Source organism: Triturus cristatus, chromosome 8 (assembly GCF_964204655.1).
Source record: "Triturus cristatus chromosome 8, aTriCri1.1, whole genome shotgun sequence".
NCBI classification, from domain to species: Eukaryota; Metazoa; Chordata; class Amphibia; order Caudata; family Salamandridae; genus Triturus; species Triturus cristatus.
The window spans coordinates 20,690,078-20,702,526 of NC_140591.1; the positions used below are offsets into that span (position 1 = coordinate 20,690,078).

The following is a 12,449-nucleotide window of genomic DNA, read 5'->3' on the forward strand; positions in this document are numbered from 1 at the left end:
GTGATGTGTCCAAAGAGTGCCAGTGACGTGTCTGATCAGCGACAGTGACGTACCTCATCAGTGTCAGTGACGTGCTCATCAGTGGCAGTGACATACCTCATCAGTGTTAGTTATGTGTTCATCAGTGCCAGTGACATGCCTCATCAGTGCCAGTGACGTGTCAGTGCCAGTGACATGTCAGTGACGTGTCTTGTCAGTGCCAGTGACCTGCTCACCAGTGCCAGTGCCGTGCCTCATCAGTTGCAGTGACGTGTCAGTGCCAGTGACATGTCTCATCAGTTGCAGTGATGTGTCTGATCCGTGCCAGTGACGTGCCTCATCAGTGCTAGTGACCTGCCTCGTCAGTGCCAGTGACAAGCCTCATCAGTGTCAGTGACGTGTCAGTGCCAGTGACGTGCCTCATCAGTGCTAGTGACGTGCCTCATCAGTTGCAGAGACGTGTCTGATCAGTGCCAGTGACGAGCCTCATCAGTGTCAGTGATGTGTCAGTGCCAGCGACGTGCCTCATCATTGCCAGTGACATACCTCATCAGTGTCAGTGACATACTCATCAGTTGCATTGACGTGTCTGATCAGTGCCAGTGACGTGCCTCATCAGTGCGAGTGACCTGCCTCGTCAGTGCCAGTGATGAGCCTCATCAGTGTCAGTGACGTGTCAGTGCCAGTGATGTGCCTCATCAGTGCTAGTGACGTGCCTCATCAGTTGCAGTGACGTGTCTCATCAGTTGCAGTGATGTGTCAGTGACGTGCCTCATCAGTGCCAGTGACGTGCCTCATCAGTGTCAGTGTCGTGTCAGTGCCAGTGACGTGCCTCATCCGTGCTAGTGACCTGCCTCGTCAGTGCAACTGACAAGCCTCAGCAGTGCCAGTGACATGCCTCATCAGTGTTAGTGACCTGCTTCGTCAGTGACAGTGACGAGCCTCATCAGTGTCAGTGAGGTGTTAGTGCCAGTGACATGCCTCATCAGTGCTAGTGACATGTCTCATCAGTTGCAGTGACGTGTCTGATCCGTGCCAGTGACGTGCCTCATCAGTTGCAGTGATGTGCCTCATCAGTGCCAGTGACGTATCAGTGCCAGTGATGTGCTTATCAGTGCCAGTGTCAAACCTCATCAGTATCAGTGACGTGTCAGTGCCAGTGACGTGCCTCATCAGTGCCAGTGACGTGCCTCATCAGTGCCAGTGATGAGCCTCATCAGTGTCAGTGACGTGTCAGTGCCAGTGACGTACCTCATCAGTGCTAGTGACCTGCCTCGTCAGTGCCAGTGATGAGCCTCATCAGTGTCAGTGACGTGTCAGTGCCAGTGACGTACCTCATCAGTACCAGTGACGTGTCAGTGCCGGTGATGTGTCAGTGTCAGTGATGTGTCCAAAGAGTGCCAGTGACGTGTCTGATCAGCGACAGTGACGTACCTCATCAGTGTCAGTGACGTGCTCATCAGTGACGTGCCTCATCAGTACCAGTGACAAGTCCGTGCCAGTGATGTGTCAGTGCCAGTGATATGTCAGTGCCAGTGACGTGTCCGATCAGTGCCAGTGACATGTCTGATCAGTGACGTGCCTCATCAGTGTCAGTGACGTGTTCATCAGTGCCAGTGATGTGCTCATCAATGCCAGTGACGTGTCAGTGCCAGTGACGTGCCTCATCAGTACCAGTGACGTGTCAGTGCCGGTGATGTGTCAGTGTCAGTGATGTGTCCAAAGAGTGCCAGTGACGTGTCTGATCAGCGACAGTGACGTACCTCATCAGTGTCAGTGACGTGCTCATCAGTGACGTGCCTCATCAGTACCAGTGACAAGTCAGTGCCAGTGATGTGTCAGTGCCAGTGATATGTCAGTGCCAGTGACGTGTCCGATCAGTGCCAGTGACATGTCTGATCAGTGACGTGCCTCATCAGTGTCAGTGACGTGTTCATCAGTGCCAGTGATGTGCTCATCAGTGCGAGTGACGTGCCTCATCAGTGCCAGTGACGTGTCAGTGCCAGTGACGTGCCTCATCAGTGTCAATGACGTGTCAGTGCCAGTGACGTGTCTGATCAGTGGCAGTGACATACCTCATCAGTGTCAGTTATGTGTTCATCAGTGGCAGTGACATACCTCATCAGTGTTAGTTATGTGTTCATCAGTGCCAGTGACATGCCTCATCAGTGCCAGTGACGTGTCAGTGCCAGTGACATGTCAGTGCCAGTGACGTGTCTTGTCAGTGCCAGTGACCTGCTCACCAGTGCCAGTGCCGTGCCTCATCAGTTGCAGTGACGTGTCAGTGCCAGTGACATGTCTCATCAGTTGCAGTGACGTGTCTGATCCGTGCCAGTGACGTGCCTCATCAGTGCTAGTGACCTGCCTCGTCAGTGCCAGTGACAAGCCTCATCAGTGTCAGTGACGTGTCAGTGCCAGTGACGTGCCTCATCAGTGCTAGTGACGTGCCTCATCAGTTGCAGAGACGTGTCTGATCAGTGCCAGTGACGAGCCTCATCAGTGTCAGTGATGTGTCAGTGCCAGCGACGTGCCTCATCATTGCCAGTGACGTACCTCATCAGTGTCAGTGACATACTCATCAGTTGCATTGACGTGTCTGATCAGTGCCAGTGACGTGCCTCATCAGTGCGAGTGACCTGCCTCGTCAGTGCCAGTGATGAGCCTCATCAGTGTCAGTGACGTGTCAGTGCCAGTGATGTGCCTCATCAGTGCTAGTGACGTGCCTCATCAGTTGCAGTGACGTGTCTCATCAGTTGCAGTGATGTGTCAGTGACGTGCCTCATCAGTGCCAGTGACGTGCCTCATCAGTGTCAGTGTCGTGTCAGTGCCAGTGACGTGCCTCATCCGTGCTAGTGACCTGCCTCGTCAGTTCAACTGACAAGCCTCAGCAGTGCCAGTGACATGCCTCATCAGTGTTAGTGACCTGCCTCGTCAGTGACAGTGACGAGCCTCATCAGTGTCAGTGAGGTGTTAGTGCCAGTGACATGCCTCATCAGTGCTAGTGACATGTCTCATCAGTTGCAGTGACGTGTCTGATCCGTGCCAGTGACGTGCCTCATCAGTTGCAGTGATGTGCCTCATCAGTGCCAGTGACGTATCAGTGCCAGTGATGTGCTTATCAGTGCCAGTGTCAAACCTCATCAGTATCAGTGACGTGTCAGTGCCAGTGACGTGCCTCATCAGTGCCAGTGACGTGCCTCATCAGTGCCAGTGATGAGCCTCATCAGTGTCAGTGACGTGTCAGTGCCAGTGACGTACCTCATCAGTGCTAGTGACCTGCCTCGTCAGTGCCAGTGATGAGCCTCATCAGTGTCAGTGACGTGTCAGTGCCAGTGATGTGCCTCATCAGTACTAGTGACGTGCCTCATCAGTTGCAGTGATGTGCCTCATCAGTGCCAGTGACGTATCAGTGCCAGTGATGTGCTTATCAGTGCCAGTGACAAACCTCATCAGTATCAGTGACGTGTCAGTGCTAGTGACGTGCACCATCAGTACCAGTGACGTGTACTCTCTCCCATCTCCTGCAGGTCGCCTTCAGCCGGTTCTGCAGCTCGGTGGACATCAAGGATCTGCTCTGTGTGGCTGCGGGGCTTCCCCGGTAGGTACCGCCCTCTGTCGACACTTTTCTTCTATATTGTTGGTGACTGAAAGCCCCAAAGATCCTGTCAGCTCTTTCAAAGCATCTCATACACCTGATGTCCCAACATACGTCATGGAGGCTCAGAGATTAGGTCTTCTGACACTCGCTGATGGCGTCTGTGGTGACTTGCAGGTCACAAGTTTGCTTCCCTTTAAGTCTTTCTTAGCATTCCATGGTCATAAACTGAGCATCATTACACGGAGTGATGGTAACACCTGTTGTTTACAGCGCTCAGAAATGGCACAAATATATATATTTACTAAACTGTCACGCAGCGCGGCACCCAAAGTTGCGAGAGAGGGAGAGAGCAGAAAGCGACACATATCCCCAGATATGGCACTATCCTCCTCTCTCCTTAGCGCCGTCGCTCAACCGAGCACCACACACACACCTTAACACTATAGTGCAAAGGTGTCTACATGAGTCTAGCATATTTTGCACCGCTTTGTGTTACTTTCAGGCAATTTTCCAGCGCAAAACAAGTTTTGCAGTGGAAAGTAAATTGGAAAAAAGTATTTTGCTCTGGGTGGCCTCAGTTTCGTGGTGCCATCCCAGTGCAAAATGTGTGTGAATCTGTGCTCTAGCATGAAATGTCATATTCTACTTTTTCGCTGGTGTTAGGTACATTCTGTGCAGGTGACAATTCTTAATTCATGGAGTCTGGTCCCATGTAGGCGGGAACCCCGGAGCCCAGCATGGCTGTGCTCATACGACAGACACCTGTGTGCTTCCTGTCCCCAGTTCTTGGCGCAAGTGATGTTTACCTGAGGCATGGTTAATGCAGGTCCCAGCCGCCATTTCCCTTTCGGACTAGTTGCCATAGTAACTGACCTGGGTTTACACCCAAGGGCCTCCATGAATTTGGGGTTTGGTCCTTGTGGGTGCCCACCACTTGCCGCGAGTGCTGCGATGCCATGCACAATGTCTGCCAGGGGTCTGCCTGTCTGTAGTAGTGTCTCATAGGTAGAAGGTATATTTTATGCTTTGCCTCCTATCTCCCAGTATTGCTTGACCATTAAGGCAGCCAGTGGAGGAGGTGAGGTGGGGTGTCTGGGTGCCCCAGTGGAGGGAGTTGGGCAGGGTGTGGGGGTGTCCTAGTGGAGGGAGTGGGGCAGGGTGTGGGGGTGTACCAGTGGAGGGAGTGGGGCAGAGTGTCTGGGCGCCCCAGTGGAGGGAGTGGGGCAGGGTGTGGGGGTGTCCCAGTGGAGGGAGTGGGGCATAGTGTCTGGGCGCCCCAGTGGAGGGAGTGGGGCAGGGTGTGGGGGTGTCCCAGTGGAGGGAGTGGGGCAGTGTCTGGGCGCCCCAGTGGAGGGAGTGTGGCAGGGTGTGGGGGTGTCCCAGTGGAGGGAGTGGGGCAGAGTGTCTGGGCGCCCCAGTGGAGGGAGTGGTGCAGGGTGTGGGGGTGTACCAGAAGAGGGAGTGTCTGGGTGTCTCTGCCACCAGCAGATCAGGTACTTCTAAAGGGGCTAGTCTGTCTTTTCACAGCCTTTCCGAGTGTCAGATAGGAGTTCTGCCCCCACCCAACTGACCCCACTGAGTACTGAAGCCCGGCTGTGTTGGAATATAGCACAAGGTCTCGTAGGCCAACACCGCTCAGTTCTGAAACAGTTTAGATTTGGCTTTTGACACCCTATATTTTGTACATATTAAACCACCTAGTTTCTTCTACAAGAACCTGAATTTTGTCTGCATGGGCATTGTTAGAAATGGGGGTCTCTAGTTGGCAATGGCTGGCCACTGTCCAGGTAGGGACCCTTCTTCCTAAGTCAGAGTAAGAGGGCGACACCCTTTGATAACCCCTGCTCAACCCTGTGGCACGAGCAGCTAGGCTTATCTCAGAGGCAGTGTGTAAAGCATTTATGACCATACACAGTAACACAGAGAAGAACACTACAAATGGACACCACACAGGTAGTTATAAAAAATAAGTATCATTATATATAGACTTGACACAAGACCAGTAACGATAAAAAGCCACAATACTGTAAAATAGGATTACTCTTGGAATACTGCAAAAATAGTTCAAAGTGTGAAAAGAGGAGTTCAGTTCGAAGCAGTGGTTGGGTCACGTTGTCGATTTCAATGAGAGCTGGCGAAGAAGTGCTGCTGCCGTGAAGAGGATAAGTGTCCGAAGCGATCCAAGCCTGGATCTAGGATGGAAGGAACCTGAAAGCAGAGGGGACAGAGTCTGGGTCACTTACCAGTGACCAAGGGCAGGATGGACCAATGCCCACAGATGTCGGGTGCTTCAGGTGAGTTGACGGGTGTCTTGAATCTTCAGCCATGAAGTCCAGGAGGTGCCGATGACAGCAAGGAGCTGGATTTGAGCTGTCCTACAAAGTCTGTCGAGTGCTGCGGTGTCGGCGACCAGATTGGACCCAACGAGCCTTGGCAACAGTAAGTCATGTGGAATCAGAGAAAGGACGTCGGTGCAGACCAGCAAGGTCTATGGGACTCACCCAGCAAGGGTAGGTCGGGGAACATCTGGCGCAACCAGGAAAGCCCAATCAGAAGAGGAGTTGCCTTCGTGGGGACCTACTAGCCAACGGGCTAGCGATCGCGAAGGAGCCTCAAGCGGTTGCACTGGAAACTGGCCCATGGGTTACTCGTGGAGTGGAGGCCAGCAATCTTCAGTACAGGAGGTGCTCAAGGCTGGGGCTACTCAGAGCCCAAAGCACAACTTCGAGGAAGACCAGGAAGGTGTTGGAGCAGCAAAAGTTCACGGTGTCCAGGGGTCATGGTTCCACGTCACCCACGATAGCCACGGGACTCAGCTTTGCTGTGGATTCAGGGTAGCCTTGGAGAAGTCTGGAAATCTACCTCTGGGGATGCAAAGACTTCAGCGTCCGGAGGGAGCTTCAGTGATGCAGACCGGTCAGTTGTTTCTTTGGTGCCTGCCAAGCAGGGGAGTCACTCCTTGACCCCAAGGGAGATTTCTTCAGTCTTCTAAGCAAAGTAGAACATCGAAGGTCCAGGATATATATTGCAGAGTTTCGTCCAGTGTAATCTAAAGTCGCAAGGACTGGGTTCCCATACTTATACAAAGTTTGGGGGTTGGACATACTCTAGAGACCCACCTATGGGGGGGTTTGGAAAGAGGGGTGGTTACACCCATTTCCTTTGTACAGTTTCGCACCAGAGCTGGGGCAGGTAGCCCCTGCAACCGGTTTGAACTGGACTATGCACAGGGACACCAAGTGTGCCCCCAGTGCAGGACATCAAAGCACCAGAGAGTGCTCCCGTCCAGCCCCAATGCACATCTGCCTGTCTGGGGAGGTGGTTACACCTCCCTGGGACAGGAAACCTATTGTCCAGGCCTCCCCTGCTGGAGTTTTGGTCCGCAGCAGGAGGCCAGACCCGTGTCTATGGCAGAGGCATCCATTTTGTGATGCCAGGGCTGTAGAAAGTCCTACCGGGTTAGACCAGTGTGAACATGTCTCTCCCTCTAGAAGGGTGGAATGCTACCCCCGCCACCAGAACTGGCGGTGGGGGTAGTATTCCAAAGCATTTGACACCAAACACGACATGTTTCCGTGGAGCCATCCCAAAGTTAGCATTTACCGCGAGGTTATAATGCACTTAAGAGTATATGGTCAGGCTGCACCACAAACAGCATCAGAGGAGGTACTCCGAATGCTGCAGAGGGGCTCTGCTCATGCAGGGGCACCCTCTCACATAAGAACCAAGAACTCTGCCTTCAGGATTGTTAAGGCCTGCCATAGGAGTGACTTATAGGTTTTATATGTGTGTGCAATGGTAGTGATATAGGTAGCCTATTCCACAGTAAGGGGTGCAAGCGGTACGTGTGGTGAGAAAAACCCTCACCCTGATTTTTAACCTTGGGCATATTTGCTGTATTTTATCATCTGGGGAAATATCTGTTTTTTAAAAAAACTTTGAGAAGACCTGCTATCTTTGTTTAGCTCTGCATTGTGCTTCTTGTATTTTAATTGAAGTGACTTTTGCTACTTTGCACACGAATCTTTGAGACTGTATTTTTGTGCCCTCCCTCTGTGTTTTTGTCTCCGCTTCCCCGGTCCAACACCGGCCTTGCTGCCGTTCGATTGGAGGGAAGCGGACACAACTCCTCTTTTCTGCCAACCGGCTTCCTTGTTAGTTTTACTTCTGGGAGAGGGCGGGGATCGGAGCCTCACGCGCCCGGCCAGCTATTTAAACTCATGCTGGGTTGGACGCACAGCGGACGCGTGCAGCTGGCGCGCCGGTGGCGCGCCAAAGGAAAGCCCGTCTGCGTCCGTCCGCGCCAAGGCCGGGACAAGGATGGGTAATGCTGTCCTACCTACTCTAAAAGCTTCATACTCCTTTGAGGCCTTGAGAAATCTCAACTATAAGGTCATCTGTAAATGTTCTATCTTACCCGAAACAATCTTTGGGGCTTGTTCCTGCTATAAATGCAGGACCAATCTTCCCTTTGAGTTACCTACTGGTAAAAACAATAGCAAAACTAGTTCTGTCAGTACTAGTGGTTATGGCCAGCTCAAAGGAGGCTTAATTAATGCTAGATCTATGTGCAAATACAGTCAAGATGTTAGAGATCTTATTTTAGATCATCAACTAGATTTGCTATTTGTTACGGAAACTTGGCTAAAAGACTGGAGTAGTCCGGATGTTGCTGACTCTGTTCCATCCGGCTACTCGATATACAGGAAAGATCGAATGATAGGCAGAGGAGGAGGGCTGGCTATTATTTTACGAGACACCTTTTTCTGCACATACTTGGAGCTTGAAACAATTAAAGGAGCAGAAAGTCTGGGCTTCTGCCTCTCCCTCAATGCCACTTCATGTTTTTCAGGAGCTCTTATCTACCGCCCACCAGGTCAAAGTTCTACTTTCGTAGAGTCACTCGGTGACTCCCTGAGTTATCTCTTACTCAAATATGCAAATTTTACACTCTTAGGTGATTTTAACCTTCACTTAGAGGGTAGTTCTGATCTAGTTACAGATAATTTTCTCCAAATATTAGACCTGTTTTCGTTACAACAACTAGTGAGGGGACCAACACACCTGGCGGGGCATACTTTAGATGGGGTACGTTCTAATCTGGCCTGGCTATCGGATGATACCCCTTCTCCCCAGGTATGGTCTGACCATTTCTTCGTCCCTTTTAGGCTCACGATCCCCCAGAAGTGCCACGTGGAGAAGTCCCCCAATGAATTCCACCAGGGGCCCAAATGGGCACATATTGCTGGAAATCCTAATCTATTTACCTTGGCGCAGGCCCTTACTCCTGCCTTGACAGGTAATACAGAATTAGATTCACGTCTATTTCAGTCCTGGATATCCAAAGTATGTAATACACTTTCTCCTCAGGAGAAGCGGGACAAGCAAAAAAAAAAACTAAAACTTTAAAAACCCCTCGGTTTACGCCCCTATTGGCCCAAGCGCATGTGCATTGTAAACAACTTGAGCGACAATGGAGAAAGGAGTATAATGAGGAACAAAAAACATTGTTCAAAAAGAGCAGGAAAACCTACTTTCGACAGATTAAACTGGCAAAAAAAGAATATTATACTAATAAAATTAATGCAGCCAAGGAAGATCAGAAAACTATCTTTTCAATTGTGAAGTCATACACGAAACCTAAAGCGGAACAAAAGGAACTTTTGTGATAGTATTTCACTATTTTTTGAAGAAAAGATTTAAAAAATTCAAAGAGATTTTCCAGAATATAATCAGGACTGTGTTTTTGAGCCTCTTTCGGTGGAAAGCACTATCTCTATTTGCACCTTTGAATCAGTCCCATTGGAGCGGACTCTTGCGGCAATAGAAAGGTGTAAATCAGGCTCGCCATTGGATGCCTGTCCCCCGACGATTCTCCATAAAATGCTTGAGATAGTGAATCCGATTATCAATCACATAGTCAATTCCTCCCTTAGGACAGGTATTGTACCAGACGAGTGGAAGCTCGCGCTGGTAAAATCGTTAAAAAAGAAACAAAACATTGATTCGTCTGGACTCTCAAACCTTCGTCCGATCTCTCTCCTTCCCCTGTTAGGTAAAATAACAGAGACATTTGTTCATAAGGAACTAAGTTCCTTGAAGAGCAACAAATCCTCCATCCACAACAATCTGGTTTTGCCCAAAACACTCTACTGAATCGGCCCTCTTGGAAATATCTGACACTCTTAAAATGATTGCCGATAAAGGCAAGAAAGCGGTCCCGATTCTTTTGGACTTGTCGGCTGCATTCGACACCGTTTCCCATGATATTCTTTTGAAACTTCTCGAATGCAGCGGCATTTCCGGTACGGTATTGGAATGGATCAAATCGTTCCTTTCTAACCGGAGACAAGCACTTACCTTGGGCACGTTCCTTTCTACAGAACGTAACCTTACGGCAGGGGTTCCTCAAGGGTCCTCCCTAAGCCCATCATTGTTTAATATATATATATGACCCCTCTTATCTCTTTGATTGGTTCATTTGGGATAGAGGTCATATCATATGCAGATGACACCCAGATGATCCTCTCTATAGAGAATGGCTCCGCGGAGGCAGAGATTAATTTTAAAAGTTGTCTGACCGCCGTTCTTCAGTGGATGAGGAATAATCAGCTAAAATGCAACACGGATAAAACAGAAATCCTCCCGATAGGGAATGATGTCCTCTTCCAACCCTCCAAATGGTGGCCTGAAGGTGCGACGCCCCCGCCTGATGTGGTGAAAGTCGCTAGGAATTTGGGAGTACAATTTGACACCTCTCTCTCTTTCCTACCTCATGCCAAAGCAGTGGCTGGAATGTGCTTCAGCCTGAATAAATCTTTAAAGACATTTTTTAAATTTCTCCCTTTGGCTGCAAGGAAATCGGTGGCTGTGGCTCTGATACTCTCGCGCCTAGACTATTGTACCGGTCTCCATGCAGGAGTTAATAAAGCTATTTTAAAGAAATTACAGGTGGTGCAACATGCGGCAGCACGATTAGTGCTTAAACTTCCAAGAAGATCCTCAGCCTCTGCTGCCTTGAATAGTCTGCATTGGCTCCCGGTGCATAAGAGAATTCTTTTTAAGATCCTCTTGATCACCTTTAGAGCTAAGCTCAATGTGGGACCCAAATACCTGGCGGCACGCTTTCTCCCATATTCAACAACGAGACTCCTTAGGTCTTCTTCAGCTAACCTGCTTAAACTCCCCAACTTTAGGTACAAATTGAAAAGAGGTAAGACTGCGGCTTACCTGGGTGCCAAACCCTGGAATACGCTTCCGGCTCATCTTAGGTTATGCAATACTGAATCTGTATTTAGGAAGGCCTTGAAAACCTGGGTTTTCAGTGCCTCTGACGCATTTTGTTTATCTTTGATCTAATCTTTCATAGTGCCTTTTCTCACTGCTACTCCAGCGCTAGGAGACTCCTCATGGAGTGACAGTTGCGCTTTACAAATACCTCATCAAATCAAATCAAGCACACCCTTACCCAAGCTGCAGTAGCAGACCTGTGGTGCCATTTTGAAGTGCTTCCCAGGGGTGGCATAATAGATGCTTCAGCCCCTAGTAGGCCCCTGAGGTACCTATGCCCTAGGTACATAGTATACTATATACTAGGGGCGTATAAGGCACTCCAGAATCCAATTGGAAATGTACCTAATGTACATGGAAACCATTTTAGAGAGGAAGCAGCTAGGCTGGGGTCCTGATTAGCAGGGCCACAGCCAGACTAAGGTTGAAAAACAGTGAAACACCAGCAAAAAGTGGGGGTACCCATGTGAAGCAGATCCTACTCTCCTACACTGCTTCAAAAGAAAGCCGGAGTAGATCCTAATCTACTGAGTAATTACAGACCCATATTGCTCCCCCCATATCCGGCAAAAGTGCTTGAAGCACATGTAGCAAAACTCCTTTGCAAATTCATCCAAGAGACTTCCACCAGGCGGGCTTCAGACCGTCACACTCAACTGGATCAGTCGTCTTAGGCGTAGTGGATGACCTGAAGGAGGGAGCAGACAGGGGGTGCACACAGGCATTGGTACTGCTCGACCTGTCCGCTGCGTTTGATACCGTGGATCACACCATATCAGCGGATAGGATGGCAGCGGCAGGCATGAGAGGCACGGCCCTGGACTGGATGATTTCATTCCTAGGGGACCGCACCCAGTCCATTAGGCTGGCACCCTTTAATTCAGCCAGGGTCAATACCATCTGCGGTGTACCTCAAGGCTCGTCCCTTCCCCCCACCTGTTAAACCTTTATATCTGCCCCCTGATCCACTCCCTCCAAGGCCTTCTTCCGAAATACCATGCTTTTTATTAAAGACTGGATGAGTCACAACCATCTCAAATTAAACTCTGACAAAACAGAGATAGTAATTTCAAATAACAGACTCCACCATTGGACGCCAGGACACTGGCCAGCTGCATTAGGTACTCCACATTTCCCTAAGAATTCTGTCAAGAGTCTGGGCATCAAAATAGACGCTAACTTATCCATGTCCGAACAGATCGGCTTGGTTACTTCCGCGTGCGTTTATCATCTGCGGACTGTCAAGAAAATCAGGATATTTTTCCCTAGGGAGGCAAGTATGGTGATCATGCTGGCCTTGATAGTGTCCAGGCTGGAATATGCCAATGCCATCTTTTTGGGTGTCCCGGCCAATCAAACCCACAGACTGCAGTTGATTCAGAACCAAGCGGCCAGAATAATTTTCCAGCTACCGAGACACTGTCACACTAAGCCACTAATTAAGCAGCTTCACTGGCTTCCTGTGAGCCAGCGGTCTTTGTTTAAGACAGGCTGCATGATTTTCAACGTGCTCCACGAGATGGGCCCTAAATTTATTTCCAAAAAGATTTTACCGTACCTTCCCAAACGGAATCTCAGATCA

At 49.8% G+C, this 12,449-nt stretch overlaps 1 protein-coding gene across 1 annotated transcript in view; it reads left to right on the top strand.

Moving 5' to 3' along the window:
- PDE9A (phosphodiesterase 9A) overlaps nt 1–12,449 on the top strand; it is a 427,071-nt gene that overhangs the window by 162,050 nt on the left and 252,572 nt on the right. Inside the window, exon 2 of the mRNA XM_085623687.1 lies at nt 3,472–3,577. Coding sequence (XP_085479813.1) covers nt 3,472–3,577 — 106 coding nt within the window. The remainder of the gene's footprint in view (nt 1–3,471; nt 3,578–12,449) is intronic.